Source organism: Triticum urartu, chromosome 2A, assembly GCF_056163025.1.
Source record: "Triticum urartu cultivar PI428250 chromosome 2A, HENAU_Tu73, whole genome shotgun sequence".
NCBI classification, from domain to species: Eukaryota; Viridiplantae; Streptophyta; class Magnoliopsida; order Poales; family Poaceae; genus Triticum; species Triticum urartu.
Genome location: NC_141874.1, coordinates 58,626,282 through 58,643,169, shown reverse-complemented (window position 1 = coordinate 58,643,169; position 16,888 = coordinate 58,626,282). Strand labels below are relative to the sequence as shown.

General features: G+C 44.8%; 1 protein-coding gene across 1 annotated transcript; it reads left to right on the top strand.

Moving 5' to 3' along the window:
* Positions 1-6,493: 6,493 nt before the first annotated feature.
* LOC147983722 (uncharacterized) lies at positions 6,494-7,018 on the top strand. Its single transcript, XM_087540842.1, has 2 exons — positions 6,494-6,752; positions 6,849-7,018. The coding sequence occupies exons 1-2, from the start codon at positions 6,494-6,496 to the stop codon at positions 7,016-7,018; spliced, it is 429 nt and encodes a 142-aa protein (XP_087396968.1).
* Positions 7,019-16,888: the final 9,870 nt, after the last annotated feature.

The window sequence follows — 16,888 nt, the reverse complement described above, 5'->3', positions numbered from 1 at the left end:
TTGATCACCAAGTCTTGTGGAATCTTCCTCGTGTATACATCGGCTGTCCGAACTGGCCCATGAGCAGATGACCATGGGGGTCCTCGGCCCAATCCAACTAATGGGAGATGACGTGGTGAGTACCCCCTAGTCCAGGACACCGTCAGTAGCCCCCTGAACCGGTCTTCAAGTTGGGGACGCTCCTCGATTCTTCCAAACTGTTCTTCATCTTCGGTCGTCGGTTTTGAAAACTGGTTCAACAAATCATCTCATCTTCGATCTTGAGGATTGCCAAAGCAAATCCGAAGAGTTTACACGTCGGGTATCCGAGGAGCCCCTTTAAGTTCTCGGCCTTTATCAATGCCTTATTATTATTTTTTACGCCACACCTCGGGTTTGAAGTTGTTCCCGTGCGGCGGTGTCTTCTTGCATCCGAGCTCCAACGCCGGACTGCATTCGAGATATCTTTTGCAGCCGAGCACCAACACCGGATTATATCCAAGCTCCAACGCCGGACTATATCTGAGCTCCAAACCGGACTATATCCGAGGTGTCATAGATCACCTTGGCTTGAAAAAGTTTGAAGGAGGTTATCCGAGTTTAACGCTGAAAAGTTCTCTATGGAACGAGCCATTAGAATCCGAGCTTTATGCCAAAATGCCCTCTATGGAGCCAGCCACTAGCGCCTGAGCTTTATGCTAGACTGCTTCTGAGGTGGTGCACCACCCCAACCGCGGGCTGATTTTTTTGTGAATATTTTTTATTGGTGGAATTTATTCTCTGCCGAGATATATAGCCAGTATATGTATATCTAGTAGCCCTCAAAGTGTGTGTCGGTCTAAAACCCGAGATGCACCTGAAAGAAAACATTAAACTGCTGATCCTAGTAGCCCCTGAGACTCAGGTCGATTTGCAAGATCAGCCTGAGTATCAACTCCTAGCTCGGGGGCATACGTAGGAATAGAAACGCAGTGTAATATATTAGAAATAATGATCGACGGACAAGCCCCTGAGAGAGGGTTGTGAGAAGTCACCGTGATATATTAGCTTGATGTCGGGTAAGTCCCAGATGGTACTTAATGCTGTCTGAAGATGCACTTGCCCATAGTTCGGTCATGCCGAACACTGAGCACTTTGAATTCTCTGCATTGAATAAGCAATGCAGTAGCCCCCGAGACACTGGTCGGGTGGCAACACCAAATCAGGGGATTGATGTGCCCCTTTAATATTTATAAATAATGAGCGTGAAGTCCAGTAGCCCCCTAGCCTTAATGTGGGCACGGGTGGCCGAATTAAGGATCGATATCCGTTTGACAGAAAATTTTGTTGTGTTTAACACAAACTTCTCAGAAAGAGAATAAAGATCTCTTAAAGGAGCTTAGAGCTGGTTGAAATCTGAGCTCGCCAAAGTAGGCCCCAAGGGGTTTAAAAGATGGGTCGCAGTAAATGGATTTTACTCGCAATTTTTATGTGTAATGATTCTATGTATCCAAGTACTTTATATCATGAATGCTCGGATCCGCATTGTACAATACCAGTATGACCGACCATTGGCTTCAACCTCCTCGGCCAATGGCCGGGGAGTCTTAGTCCTACTTTATAAAGCCTTTACAAGGGCAAAATTTTACGACAAACAAGGTAATCCGGCCATATGGTTTTATAAACAAAGGTATGCGGAGAGAATGTTATATTACTATTTGATGTAAGAAACATCTCCCAAAGAAAATAATCCCGCTATCGGTTCCTTTCTTTGGGTTGTCATGCTGACCATGATTATGAAACCTCAACTCCGACCGATGCAGGAGAAAAATATTGAGGATTTAGTTCGGGGTAAGTTCCTGATCTCTGTGGCTTTTAATGGAGCAAAAAATTTCACATCCATTGTTGCCGACCAATTATATTCTTTAAGATGGCTAGCTTTCGGCTTCTCCCAGTCTGAGGTACTAACACGGATGACCCGAAAGTAACAATCATAGAGGTGCTCCCTTTACCTCCTAGCTGAACAATCGGGAACATAGGGGTAATCATAGGAGCCAGGCAACCCAGCTTGGCCGAAATCTTAAGTCAAATTGATGCATATTTATTGCTTTATAACGATAATTATGAAAGGCGGCCCTTGTATATTAAATACAAATGCCAATTGTATGTTTATTTTGACTCCTTTGTGACCGTCTATCAGTTGAAAGTGGCCCATCATTGGCTTCCATCCCCTTGTAGATTCTACGCAGGGTGTTTCCGCAATAAAAAACAAACTTAGCTGACGTCTCGGTGCCGAAGGTGGTTGTGTTAGCGGAAACAAGGCAATCAGATATGTGGGCTTTATAACTTTCACTTAGTCATAGGAGCTTAAAGTTGGGAGGCCAACTACTAGCCCCTGGTTAGTGTTCGGCGACAGTCGAGGTCAACCTTAAACACTTCGGCCAATGTTATGAACGGCCCATCATTTAACACAGACATTAGATTGCTGACCAGTTTACGCTTATTGTGACAGTCAGTTTTTGGCTTTCTCCACTGAGGTGCTTAACCATGCGAGCTGGAAGCACAATCGAGTGGTTCTCCCTTTGCACACCTAGCCAAACAAAGTGAAACGTAGGAGGCAAGCACAGGAGCCGGGCAACCCAACTATTGACCAAAGACACAATTCGAAACCGATGCGTATATAGCAATATCCGAGAATGTTTTTGCAGAATCTCTAAAGGTGTCCGGTGTTGCACTACGAGACTTACGCTGGAAACACACGAATAGTTTAAAAGTGTCATAGGCTCGAAAAGCCAAAAACTTATGTAAAAGCTTGACGTCCGGACTAAACCGAGATTTTGGTGCCAGTCCAGAAATTGGTCTTTGAAAAAAAATTGTGCTTCTGTCATGATTTAACATGACACATCCGATCTCAAGACTTCAAGCGGGTCAGCCTACGACTTCAAGCTCCTTATCCGAAGGCAGAGTGCTTCTCTGAGGCCAGTTTAGTGAACTAAACTCGAGCGGCGTTAGAGAGAAGCTAGGCTATCCGGCTATTTACCATACACTCGAGTCGAAAAAGGAGCAGTAGAAAAAGACTTTGCAACAACCAAGAAGAAAACAAATTATTATAGAACGGCTCGTGTAAATTTTAAGAGCCCCAGTTAACATGGGTAAGGGGAGTTTTTTTTAACGAACAACGTATGTGAGCATGGTCGAACCGAACACAAGTTAAAAATTTAAAATTTTGAGCATGAAAGCGACTTAGCTGGTTAATGTGTTCGGCATTGATGACGCGGTCCAAGCTTGATGCGGGACAAGGTTCCATCCCCCAAGCTGGTCCCGAGGTGGCGGAGCGAAGAGCTCGACACTCCGAAGTGGTAACTGATACGTCTCCAACGTATCTATAATTTTTAATTGCTCCATGCTATGTTATCGACTGTTTTGGGCAATATTGGGCTTTATTATCCACTTTTATATTATTTTTGGGACTAACCTATTAACCGGAGGCCCAACCCAGAATTGCTGTTTTTTTTTGCCTATTTTAGTGTTTCGAAGAAAAGGAGTATCAAACGGAGTCGAAACGGAACGAAATCAAATGGAGAAGTTATTTTTGGAAGGAAAGCTACCAGATGGACTTGGACCCCATGTCAGGAGCCAAGGGAGGTGCTCAAGAGGGTGGGGCACTACTAGGAAAAGGGCTATAGATGGAAATGACACTAATGGCGCACCAGACAAGTGGTGCGCCATTAGCTAATGGCGCACCACATCTACGGTGTGCCATTAGTAACAATTTTTTTTTCAAAACTACTAATGGCGCACCGTGGGAGTGGTGCGCCATTACTAGTTGAACTAGTAGTGGCGCACCACTCCCACGGTGCGCCATTAGTAAAAAAAATTAAATTTTTTTCAAAACCCCGTTAAACATTTTCAAAATTCCTAAAAACCTAACAAAAAAAAAGTTACGGGGCTTCTAAAATCCGGAGGCAAAAAAATTCAAAAAATTTCAAACTTACTAGTGGCGCACCGTATGCTAGGTGCGCCACTAGTAACAGAAAAGAAATTGGTTTTGAAAAAAAAATTGAATTATTTTTCAAAATATGATACGTAATATGATCGGGAAGTTTGAAATATTTTTTCAAAATTTCATCATACTCATAGGATTGATATGATAGATATATCAACAAGTGCTTGTGAAGTGAGGTGGTGCTGGGGTTGGATAGAACTATGAAGTTAAGTGTGCTTGAGCTAGAGTAGTGTGAGGATGGGTGACCTTTTGGTAAGTTTGACCACGGAGTGCGATTTGACCTGAGATTAAGCCATAGTGACCCGAGATTAAGAAAAAAATAAATTTGATTTTTTTTAAAAATGATTTTTTTGAATTTTTTTTAAAAATGATTTTTTTGATTTTTTCATTTTTAAAAAAAAATTTGAAAAAAAATTATTACTAATGGCACACTTCTATGTGGTGCGCCATTACTAAGTCAGATAGTAATGGCGCACCTCTAGGCATACTAATGGCGCACTATTGGTGCGCCATTAGTATGTATGTGGTATACTAATGGCGCACCAGTGGTGCGCCATTAGTAAAAAATACTAGTGGCGTGCTACTAATGGCGCACCAGTAGTGCGCCATTAGTAGGCAAAACTGGTGCGCCATTAGTAGGCCTTTTCCTAGTAGTGGGGGGCGCGCCCCCCTAGGGCGCGCCCCCTGCCTCGTGGGGCCCCCGAAGCTCCAACGACGTACTTCCTGCACCCATATATACTCACGTACCCTAAAACTTCCAAAACAGAGAATAGATCGGGAGTTCCGCCGCTAGAAGCCTCTGTAGCCCCGAAAGCCAATCTAGACTCGTTTCGGCACCCTGCCGGAGGGGGCAATCCCTCTCCGGTGGCCATCTTCATCATCCCGATGCTCTCCACGACGAGGAGGGAGTAGTTCTCCCTCGGGGTGCGATTTGACCTGAGATTAAGCCATAGTGACCCGAGATTAAGAAAAAAAATAAATTTGATTTTTTTTTAAAAAAATGATTTTTTTGATTTTTTTTAGAAATGATTTTTTTTGATTTTTTCATTTTTAAAAAAAAATTTGAAAAAAAATTATTACTAATGGCACACTTCTATGTGGTGCGCCATTACTAAGTCAGATAGTAATAGCGCACCTCTAGGCATACTAATGGCGCACTATTGGTGCGCCATTAGTATGTATGTGGTATACTAATGGCGCACCAGTGGTGCGCCATTAGTAAAAAATACTAGTGGCGTGCTACTAATGGCGCACCAGTAGTGCGCCATTAGTAGGCAAAACTGGTGCGCCATTAGTAGGCCTTTTCCTAGTAGTGGGGGGCGCGCCCTCCTAGGGCGCGCCCCCTGCCTCGTGGGGCCCCCGAAGCTCCACCGACGTACTTCCTGCACCCATATATACTCACGTACCCTAAAACTTCCAGAACAGAGAATAGATCGGGAGTTCCGCCGCCAGAAGCCTCTGTAGCCCCCGAAAGCCAATCTAGACCCGTTTCGGCACCCTGCCGGAGGGGGCAATCCCTCTCCGGTGGCCATCTTCATCATCCCGATGCTCTCCACGACGAGGAGGGAGTAGTTCTCCCTCGGGGCTGAGGGTATGTACCAGTAGCTATGTGTTTGATCTCTCTCTCTCTCTCGTGCTCTTGAGATGATACAATCTTGATGTATCGCGAGCTTTGCTATTATTTTTGGATCCTATGATGTTTCTTCCCCTCTCTACTCTCTTGTAATGGATTGAGTTTCCTCTTTGAAGTTATCTTATCGGATTGAGTCTTTAAAGATTTGAGAACACTTGATGTATGTCTTGCCGTGCGTATCTGTGGTGACAATGGGATACCACGTGATTCACTTGATGTATGTTTTGCTGATCAACTTGCGGGTTTCGCCCATGAACCTATGCATAGGGGTTGGCACATGTTTTTGTTGTGATTCTCCGGTAAAAACTTTGGGGCACTCTTTGAGGTTCTATGTGTTGGTTGAATAGATGAATCTGAGATTGTGTGATGCATATCATATAATCATACCCACGGATACTTGAGGTGACATTGGAGTATCTAGGTGACATTAGGGTTTTGGTTGATTTGTGTCTTAAGGTGTTATTTTAGTACGAACTCTAGGGCTGTTTGTGACACTTATAGGAATAGCCCAACGGATTGATTGGAAAGAATAACTTTGAGGTGGTTTCGTACCCTACCATAATCTCTTTGTTCGTTCTCTGCTATTAGTGACTTTGGAGTGACTCTTTGTTGCATGTTGAGGGATAGTTATGTGATCCAATTATGATATTATTGTTGAGGGAACTGACAGTAGCGAAAGTATGAACCCTAGGCCTTATTTCCGCACATTGCAATACCGTTTACGCCCACTTTTATCAATACGGGTTATAAATCCCACGCTACCACCTGCATCTGCTCCCACCCCACCAACCATCCCTCGCCATGTCTAAAAAAACACTCAACGCCCGATCGATCCCGATCCCCAATCCCGTCTCCGCTCCCACCTCCTCTCCTCCCATCCCAAGTCCCAACCAGCCATGGAGGAGGAGCCGCCGGCGCAGGCCCCGCCCCCCAGTGCCGCCGCCGCCTCCGGCTCCAGCGGTGGCGGGGAGAAGGGCGCCCCGTTCCAGGAGTGCGGGGAGCAGCCGTGGAAGTACCAGTGCCCGGGCTGCTCCCGCCTCACCTGCAGCCTCCCCGGCGTGCAGGCCCACAAGCGCCGCACCGCCTGCTCCGGCAAGCGCGCCCGCACCGTCCCCGTCCCGCTCGCCCAGTTCGACGACAACCAGCTCCTCTCCGGTGATGGATCCGTCCCTCGACCCCCGGCCCAATCCCTCGCTCGCTCGCCGTGGCCTCCATGCTGACCGTCCGTCCCCTGTTTTTCTCCGTGTGCAGATTACAACTTGCTGGAGGAGACGAGCATGGTCAGGGAGTCGGCCCACAGGCTGCTCAGTGGCTTCGGCCGCAACTTCGAGGAACGCCATGGCGCCCAGCTGCCGCCGTGGCTCACCTTCCTCCGCAAGGCCGCGGAGCGCCGGGGCGTCCGGCTGGCCGTCCAAACCTGAATTTTCCATGGACCATGTTTGTAACTTGTATGTGTTGCTTTTGTTGCTTCAGTCTTCAGTTTACCAGGAGATACTTGTGGCCAATGTACCAGGTTGCTTGTTTCTACCGGGATAAGTGTGAGGCATACATTCCTGCCGGTGTCGGCGGCTCGATCAGGTGAGCTGCAAGTTCTCCAACAAATGTCCACAACAACACATGTATTTATCAGTGTCAGTGATGTTCCAAATGGTACGCAAAACCTTCAGAATCAGATACAGTTGTTGAGGTTTTCAGATAACTGCAGGTCGGGGGGCATTGGTCGCCGAGGCCGAGAAGACCGGGCTGTCGTTGGATAGCTTCAAGACAACCGTTGTCAAATGCGATGACGAAAACATCCATGTGAGATTGTTTGTGAACTCTGCCAAGCCATGTTAAATTAAAGCTGTCAACTCAAAAAAAAAATTGGGTCCTGGTGATATATAAGGAAGTCAATTAAAATATTTTTCATTAACCATTTGTAGTAGTATAGATTTCTTAAAGGATTAAACAAAAATCTCCTATGTCTAGAACTAGAAGACATCTTAGAAAATTAGGATACAGAGCTAGAAGGATGCACAACTTCAGGAAAGAACAATTATTATATTTTAAGGTTGTAAAGGTTGTATGTTGTGTTGGCTAAGACTAAAGATTGTAAATTCATCATTGTACCAATGTCGTTCTCTTTGCAGATGATTCTAGAAACTATATTATCAGTTTGTTGCTACTTTGTGTGTGTGTGTGTGTTATGATATGTCCTCGTATATGTCTGGACTGAAATATGATTGTCTTGGTCCTTCTTATATATTTCTTTATGATCTCAGTCAGCCTCTTTTGCACCCCTTCTTCTCCCTGGCGCCCACGAGGGCGTTGTACTCTTGCCCGAGCTTAATCAGTGGCTGCTCCGCCCACCGGCCGTCGGCCAGATGTGAGTTATTCTCAACTAAGAGCACGGAGTCCTTTCAGGGATGCAAATTGAGTTACTATAGATACTACTTCAAAACCATGTACTCCTACTCACTATTTCTATGTGTCATGTGTACTACCAACTTACTGATGTTTCTTTAGTTCCCACAGTCTACAAAATTCATGCTTGCTACTGTATGTTTGTGCCCCTACCTTGCATGCTGATGTTGTATGTGCATGGTGGTGGCCTCCTACCTGTTGTTATTTGCTCCATATTGAGATTTTTTTGTAAAAGATAATGAGATGGACGCAGTTAGGAGATGATGCTAGCAAGTTCAAACTCTCTTGAATGGATAGATCATAGTGCAGTTAGGAGAAGTGATGTTATGAATATGTTGTATGACAGTTCAGTGTGTATTAGAAAAAGTTCAGCATTAAATTATATAGCAAAGACTCAGTTAGGTTACATTAGGAGCCATGAAAATTAACTAAAAAAGTAAAAACAGAGGAGAGGGTCTAGTGAGTAGGTGGGTCCCTAGCAACCAAAAGAAAAAAGAGCAAAACAGAGACCAATTACTTACTTTTAATTGTCTTATCTTGTGGTGTACGTCATGCAATTTTGTATTCAGCAAACTGCTTGACCAATATTAATTATTTAGTAGGCTATATTAGTAATTTGATTTTTCTTGTTTTGTGCAGTTTGAAGAAATTCATGGTTATTTACAGTTTTGAGTTAGATTTATTCCATTTGAAATGAGGTATGTACTAACCTTCTTCTTGGCTGTATCATATATCTTCGTCGTTTTGGTCAAACTAGCATAAACCTTAATTCTTAATGCTGATGTGTTTCCACCCAACTCATACAGTAAGCCATGATAGTTACTTGATTTGCATTGGCTTAACTTTCGAGGACAGACGTTTCCCTTTCACACTAGTAGCGATTGATTTGCTCGATCCAGGAGGCATGTATTATGCAAAATGTCTTTATCAGCTAGAGAAGTAGTGGAAATCAGTAAACATTATTATTCTTATCCCTTATCTGAATAGCTTGAGAAATTCATATATTTATCTGTAGTTAATCCTTCCTTATTTAAAATATTTATTCGTTAAATGTTGGTGGGCAGGGCATATATACTTGATTGGGTATACGTAATCTTACTAGCTAGCTTCTAAATCCGCTGAGCTGTACTGATGATGGTGTGTTTGCTACTCACACATTTTATCCAAAGGATCCTTATGTCAAAATGATGGCCACTTCTAGGTTGCTGGTATGTATTTTACCACCATATGTGTATGCTTGTGCTTACCACCATATTGTATTTAGTTTATTTACAACTTCATGCACTTGAGCTATTTGCAGAAGGAGGGAGCTGCCCTTCTTCACGTCTCGGGGCAGTGTCTTCCTTCGATTCAACAAGGAGGGGACCCGGCCTTCTTCACGTATTGTGCAACAAGTATGGAAAAGCCTCTAGTTGTTACTATTGATTCATGTGCATGTGCTAAAAAGAAAGAAAATACTCTACTGGATTTGAACAAGGACATGAACTAATAAGTGTTTACTTCCCCGACATGGGCGCAGGGGTGATCGACGCGGACTACCACAACCAGGCGGGTATCGTTCTCTTCAACCACTCGGAGGCGGACTTCGCCGTGAAGCTCGGAGACTGCATCACATAGATGATCGTCTAGGTGATTGCGACACCGGAGGTCGCCGAGGTGGAGGACCTCAATGCCAACGCCAGGAGGGAGGGAGGGTTCGGGTCCATCGGCGTTTGAACTCCGAGCCTTGGTAGATACATCTAGAGAAGTGGTCTGGTTGTTTGCGTCTGATGTTAAATGGGATCTCGTGATCCCTTGGAGTTGAGATGTTCAATGTGGCAGCCATAAACGCCGGAAGTGCTAAACTGGTTCTGTGATCTTAGTTTATTTTGCATTGGACGTGTGTTGATTTCCATCCATCAATACTGCATCTGAATTTGATTTTTTTAATTTCTAATTACTTAGCTGTAGCGTGGGGTGGAAATGGAGCGCTACTAGTACATATCATAGTAGTAGCGTAGGTGGGAAATGGAGCGCTACTAGTACTTAGAATAGTAGTAGCGTAGCTGGAAAATGGAGCGCTGCTAGTACTTACAATAGCTGTAGTGCGGGATAAAAAACGCGCTACTGCTAAAATTTTGCTGTAGCGTCGTAGCAGTAGCGCGGGAACCCACGCTACTGGTATGTAAAAAACCTACGCTACTGGTAGTGTTTTCCCTAGTAGTGTAAATATTTGAATGATGAGCATGATTGCAATGTTGTTAGTATGAATTCCTTGAATATCCATGATGCTAATGATATGCAAAGCCACAAGCTTGGGGAAGCTATGTTTGATGAAGATGATATTTTTTGTCCCCCAAGTTTTGATGAGCAAATTTATTATGATGAAAGCATGCCTCCTATTTATGATGATTATATTGATGAAAGTGGATTTAGAGAGGTCATGACTTTATTTTGTATTGAATCCACTATTCCGGAAGAGGTTCCAATTGATTATGAGAACAAAGTTGCTATCTGTGATGATTATTGTGACGACTTGTATGCTATAAAGAATAATGATATCCATGAAACTTGTCATCATGATTTTAGTTTTCAATTGGATTATGCCTCACATGATAATTTTTTTGTTGATTTTGCTCCCACTATTATTCATGAGAAGAATTTTGCTTATGTGGAGAGTAATAAAATTTCTATGCTTGTAGATCATGAAAAGAATGCTTTAGGTGCTGGTTATATTGTTGAATTCATTCATGATGCTACTGAAAATTATTATGAGGGAGGAATATATACTTGTAGGAATTGCAATAATATCAAGTTTCCCCTCTATGTGCTTAAAATTTTGAAGTTATGCTTGTTTCACCTTCCTATGCAAGTTGATTCTTATTCCCACAAGTTGTTTGCTCACAAAATACCTATGCATAGGAAGTGGGTTAGACTTAGATGTGCTAGTCATATTCTTCATGATTCCCTCTTTATGTTACAATTTTTATCTTTTATGTGAGCATCATTGAAATCATCATGCCTAGCTAGGGGTGCTAAACGATAGCGCTTGTTGGGAGGCAACCCAATTTTATTTTAGTTCCTTGCTTTTTGTTCCTGTTTAGTAATAAATAATTCATCTAGACTCTGTTTAGATGTGGTTTTATGTGTTTAATTAGTGTTTGTGCCAAGTAGAACCGTTGGGAAGACTTGGGGACAGTCTTGTTGATCTTGCTGTAAAAAAACAGAAACTATAGCGCTCACGAGAATTGCTGCCATTTTTTTATTGGAGAGTGCTATTTAGTTAATTCATTTTGCAGATGATTAATAGATAAATTCCTCACGTTCAGCAATTTATTTGAGAATTTTATGAGTTCCATAAGTATACATTTGATCCATATTACTACAGACTGTTCGGTTTTTGACAGATTCTGTTTTTCACGTGTTGTTTACTTATTTTGATGAATCTATGGCTAGTAAAATAGTTTATAAACCATAGAGAAGTTGGAATACACTAGTTTTAACACCAATATAAATAAAGAATGAGTTCATTACAGTACCTTGAAGCGGTGATTTTTTTATACTAACGGAGCTTACGAGTTTTCTGTTAAGTTTTGTGTTGTGAAGTTTTCAAGTTTTGGGTAAAGATTCGATGGACTATCAGGCCCGGCCCGGATGGGGGGGGGGCAGGGGGGGGGGCGCCTCGGGCCCTCGAAAATGAGGGGGCCCCAGGTTTGTGCTCTGCCCTGTTAATACGATTGGGCTCTAGTTCGTAAAAAGTGATAATTGGGCCTACGTCACGTGCACTGATCATGTTTGGAAGAGATCGATCACCCACACTAATCACGCATGATGACCATCATCCATCATCACCTGTAGGCTGTTCGCCTCCTATTTTTTCGCCTGATCTCCTGAAAACCTAATCGCCCGCAGCCACTGGCGGCCGCCAGGCAGCAGACGCTAGATACCCACACCATGGCACGTCGATGCCGCAGCTCCAGCCTACGCCTTCCGCCGACGATTTTAGATAAGACGTCATTTTTCTTAACGATTTTTCCCTTACTTATGCCCTAAATCTTTTGCTTGACAGGGTGAAGGCTTTTGTTTGCCGTAGTGTTGCACAGAACGACACAACTATGAAAGCGATGGTCGCCTTGATCATGGTCTTCAATCCTTAGAACCAGGCGTGGAAGCCTGTGAACGGTTTCAAGGATTTGTACAAGGATGAGTGGTACATTGCCAGACTGCCACATCCAGGTATGTAAGATACCATGTAAACTCTTGATGCAAGGAAAGTTTTGTAGCTTTCAGCTTTTTGCATCTTGGCTGAGTAAAACTGTTTGATGAAAGGTAGCGTTTGTATGCACTTGCAATGTGAAATTATATTCACTTTTTCATTCTGAAAAAATACCAACGAAATGTAAGACACAACCCAATATATGACTAAGTGGTTGATTATGTGTAACGCCCTCGATGCGGCTATATCTCCCATGTGTCGAAGCACGACTTAGAGGCATAACCACATTGAAAGCAATGTCGCAAGTGAGGTAATCTTCACACAACCCATGTAATACATAAGGGACAAAGATACATAGTTGGCTTACAATCGTCACTTCACACAATTACATGAATAAAGCATTACATCATCCAAATACAATCAAGACCCGACTATGGAGCCAAAATAAAAGAAGACTACCCCAAATGCTACACAGATCCCCGATCGACCCCAACTGGGCTCCACTACTGATCAACTAGAATGAAATAACTAAAAGGGCAAGATCTTCATCGAGCTCCTCCTGAGCATGGTTGCTTCACCTTTACGATATCATCGGCACCTACAAGCTGGTTTTGGAAGTATCTGTGAGTCACGGGGACTCAGCAATTTCACACCCTCGCGATCAAGACTATTTAAGCTTATAGGAAGGGTAAAAGGTATGAGGTGGAGCTGCAGCAAGCGACTAACATATATGGTGGCTAACCTATTCACAAAAGAGAGTGAGAAGAGAAAGCAAAAGCACGGTTGAACAACTATGATCAAGAAGTGATTCGAGAACAACCTACGTCAAGCATAACTCCAACACCGTGTTCACTTCCCGGACTCCGCCGAGAAGAGACCATCACGGTTACACACGCGGTTGATGTATTTTAATTAAGATCAACTTCAGGTTTTCTACAACCGGACATTAACAAATTCCCATCTGCCCATAACCACGGGCACGGCTTTTGAAAGTTCAAATCCCTGCAGGGGTGTCCCAACTTAGCCCATCACAAGCTCTCACGGTCAAGGAAGGATATTCCTTCTCCCAAGACAATCCGATCAGGCTCGACATCCAGGTTACAAGACATCCTCGACAATGGTAAAACAACTCCAGCAAGACCACCCGCTGTGCCGACAAATCCCGATAGGAGCTGCACATATCTCGTTCTCAGGGCACACCGGATAAGCTAAGCGTACGGGAGCCAATGTAACCCAAGTTGCCAAGGGACGGCCCCGCACGGTGCTCTGGGTTGGACCAACACTCAGAGGAGCACTGGCCCGGGGGTTTAATAAAGATGACCCTTGGGCAGGCCTACCCAAGGGAAAGAAAAGGCTAGGTGGCGAATGGTAAAATAAATGTTGGGCCTTGCTATAAGAGTTTTATTCAAGGCGAACTGTTAAGGGATTCCCATTATAACCCAACCGCGTAAGGAACGCAATATCCGGGAACATAACACCGATATGACGGAAACTAGGGCGGCAAGAGTGGAACAAAACACCAGGCATAAGGCCGAGCCTTTCACCCTTTACCAAGTATATATATGTATTAATTAAATAAGAGATGTTGTGATATCCCAACAAAATATCCATGTTCCAACATGGAACAAGCTCCAATCTTCACCTGCAACTAACAACGCTATAAGAGGGGCTGAGCAAAGCGGTAACATAGCCAAACAACGGTTTGCTAGGACAAGGTGGGTTAGAGGTTTGGTTCAACAATATAGGAGGCATGATAAGCAAGTGGTAGGTATCGCAGCATAGGCATAGCAAAAGAGCGAGCAACTAGCAAGCAAAGATAGAAGTGATTTCGAGGGTATGGTCATCTTGCCTGAGATCCCGCAAGGAAGAAGAACGAGTCCATGAAGAAGATAAACGGACGTAGTCGAACGGGTCCTCACAAACGTGACGTTATCAGAACCAACCCGAAAAAGCAAACACCGGAAAGAAGCACACAACATAGTAAACAACCAACACATGAACATGGTATGGTATGCAGGATGCGGTATGTGATGCATATGCATGATTTGGAAAGGAATGATTGAACCTGGCCTCAACTTGGAAATCCAAGAGTTCCACTGGAAAGATGAGGTGATTTCGGTTGAAATCGATATAAAGATCACCATAATCGGATGCACGGTTTGGAAATGGCAAGCAAAACAAATATGGCACCGGTCTGAAATAAACAACAAGTAGCCATCTAAATGCAACAAGAACAACATGTTACAACACTCCAACATGGCAACAAAATACATGGCAGGGATCCACTCATGATGCTTGACAAAAGATGAACACTGAGCTACGGCTAGTTCATCCATTAATAGGTTCAAACAAGCATGGCAAAAGTGCAAATGATAACAGGTTTCAGACTTAGTGAAATTAACACAAGTCAGGCATGGCATGAAGCTACTCAAAGAACTTAACAAAAGTACCTTAGTGACCTTGATCCAAAAGGGATCAGAAAATACAATTGCAAGCATGTGAACATGGCAAAAACGTAAACAGATTCAGACTTACTGAAAAACTGGAGCATGCAAATCAGTTAACGAGTAGGCATGTTTACGAGCTCGATGCACTCACTACAAAGCATGGCATGACAAACTAAGCATACACCCATCAAGATTACATGGCATAGAAGCTAGACATGGCAAGAACAACAACATAGCATGCACGGATCAATAGCAACGACCTCGGCAAAATCGCTAAACATGTCAATGATCTGCCAGGAACATTTCACGGCTCAAGCTAGGGTGCTCCATAAATGCAAACAAAGACATGGATGGGTAGAGCACCACAATATCACAAAAATACATGTCATACACCCATGTAAAGATGGCATGGCATATAACAAAACACATGTAGAGCTCAGGATCATAGCATGCACACATTAATCATGGCAAAAATGACAAAATGCCATTTGCTAAAACAGATCTGACAAATTCATCATATAGCCCTCTTCCAACAGCATTTCAGGCATCAAGATGAGCTCAAATGAAAATGATGCAATGAGATGAAATGATGTACTCGTTGAGACGAACATTTTGATATGCTACACGCTCAAAACGGAGCCACGAATGATGAGTTATGACATGATGAATATGGCATGAAAAGTATGCAGATCTGGGACTTAGAGATATTTTGACCTCGCAGAAGTTGGACGGGGAGATCCCAGGACGGAGCGGAGCGGGACGGCGGGGCGTGTTTGGTTTGGGACCGGGTGGATCTCATCCCACCTGGCCGGATCTGGGACGGGGCGGCGGCCGGATCTGATGAGGTCGCCGGAGGAGGCCATGGCAGGGCGGCGCCGGCGGGATGCGGGCGTCCGGGACGCTGCTGGAGGCACGGGCGCTCCGGCAATGGCGGAGCACGCCGGGCGGCGCGGCCGAGGCAGGCGCCAGCGGCGGCGAGGTGGTTGAGGAGGCGAGGCGCGGTGGCCGGCGACGGTGAGCGAGGCGGCGCCTCCATGGCGGCGGCGGTGGAGCAAGTCACTGGCGGGAGGCGGCGAAGATGGCGGCCGGTGGGAGGAGCCACGGGCTCGGGCGAGGGAGACGCGGTTGAACGGCGGCGCTGGCGAGACGGGCCCCGCGGGCCCGATCCGGGCCGCGCGGGCCGGCGGCGGGGCTGAGGAGAGAGAGGGCGCAGGCGACACGTGGCGGCGGTGGATTCGCTGGAGGCGGCGGCGGAGCTGAGGTGGCATCCTCTGATTGGCCGGAGTGAGGTAGCTGAGGGCGGCGGACATGTTCGTCGGTGGTGGGGAAGTGTCCGGCGGCGCGAGGGAAAAAATTAGGGTTTCATCTGCGCGAGAATTTCGGAGGGAGACACATATTTATAGGTAGAGGGAGCTAGAAGAGTCCAAATGAGGTGCGGTTTTCAGCCACGCGATTGTGATCGAACGACCGAGATGATGGGGGAGGTTTAGGTGGTTTTTGGGCCACTTTGGAGGGCTGTTGGGCTGCAACACACACGAGGCCTTTTCGGTCCCTCGGTTAACCGTTGGAGTATCAAACGAAGTCCAAATGGCACGAAACTTGGCAGGCGGTCTACCGGTAGTAAGCCAAGGCCGCATGACAAGTCTTGGTCCAATCCGAAAAAGTTTAACGCCTGCACACGAAAAGAGGTAGAAAGGGACACCGGGTGACATAGGAGTGCCGGATTGCAAAACGGACAACGGGGAAAATGCTCGGATGCATGAGACGAACATGTATGCAAATGAAATGCACATGATGACATGATATGCAATGCATGACACGCAAGCAATGACAAGGCAATAACAGCGAATAACTGGAGGACACCTGGCACATCGGTCTCGGGGCGTTACAACACTCCACCACTACGAGAGGATCTCGTCCCAAGATCTAGCACTACAAGAAATATGTCAACTTATGACCTTCTGTTAGTGACCCTCGAAGAATTGGTCATAAATTTATGACCATTTTAGACCAATTGGTCAAAAGCTGTTCAGGGGGCTTTAAACCCTAAACCATTGCGACCATTTTGGTCAGAAAGGTTGTAATTTCCTTAAACGAAATGGTCACAAAGCAAACAGTGCTAGTCTGCTGCCTTATTTCTAGTTGTTAATGACCAATATAGATGGTCATAGCCTTGTAGATTGTGGTGGGTTGTGATGACTAGGCGCCATCTCATCAGTTTTGCCTATGTGTCATGTCCATGTGGC

What these genes read in the sequence shown, in the direction of transcription:
- LOC147983722 (XM_087540842.1), top strand. Translation starts at nt 6,494, where the DNA reads ATGGAGGAGGAGCCGCCGGCGCAGGCCCCGCCCCCCAGTGCCGCCGCC. An exon ending in CGACAACCAGCTCCTCTCCG is followed by an intron (nt 6,753 to 6,848) that starts GTGATGGATCCG and finishes CTCCGTGTGCAG; the next exon opens with ATTACAACTTGCTGGAGGAG.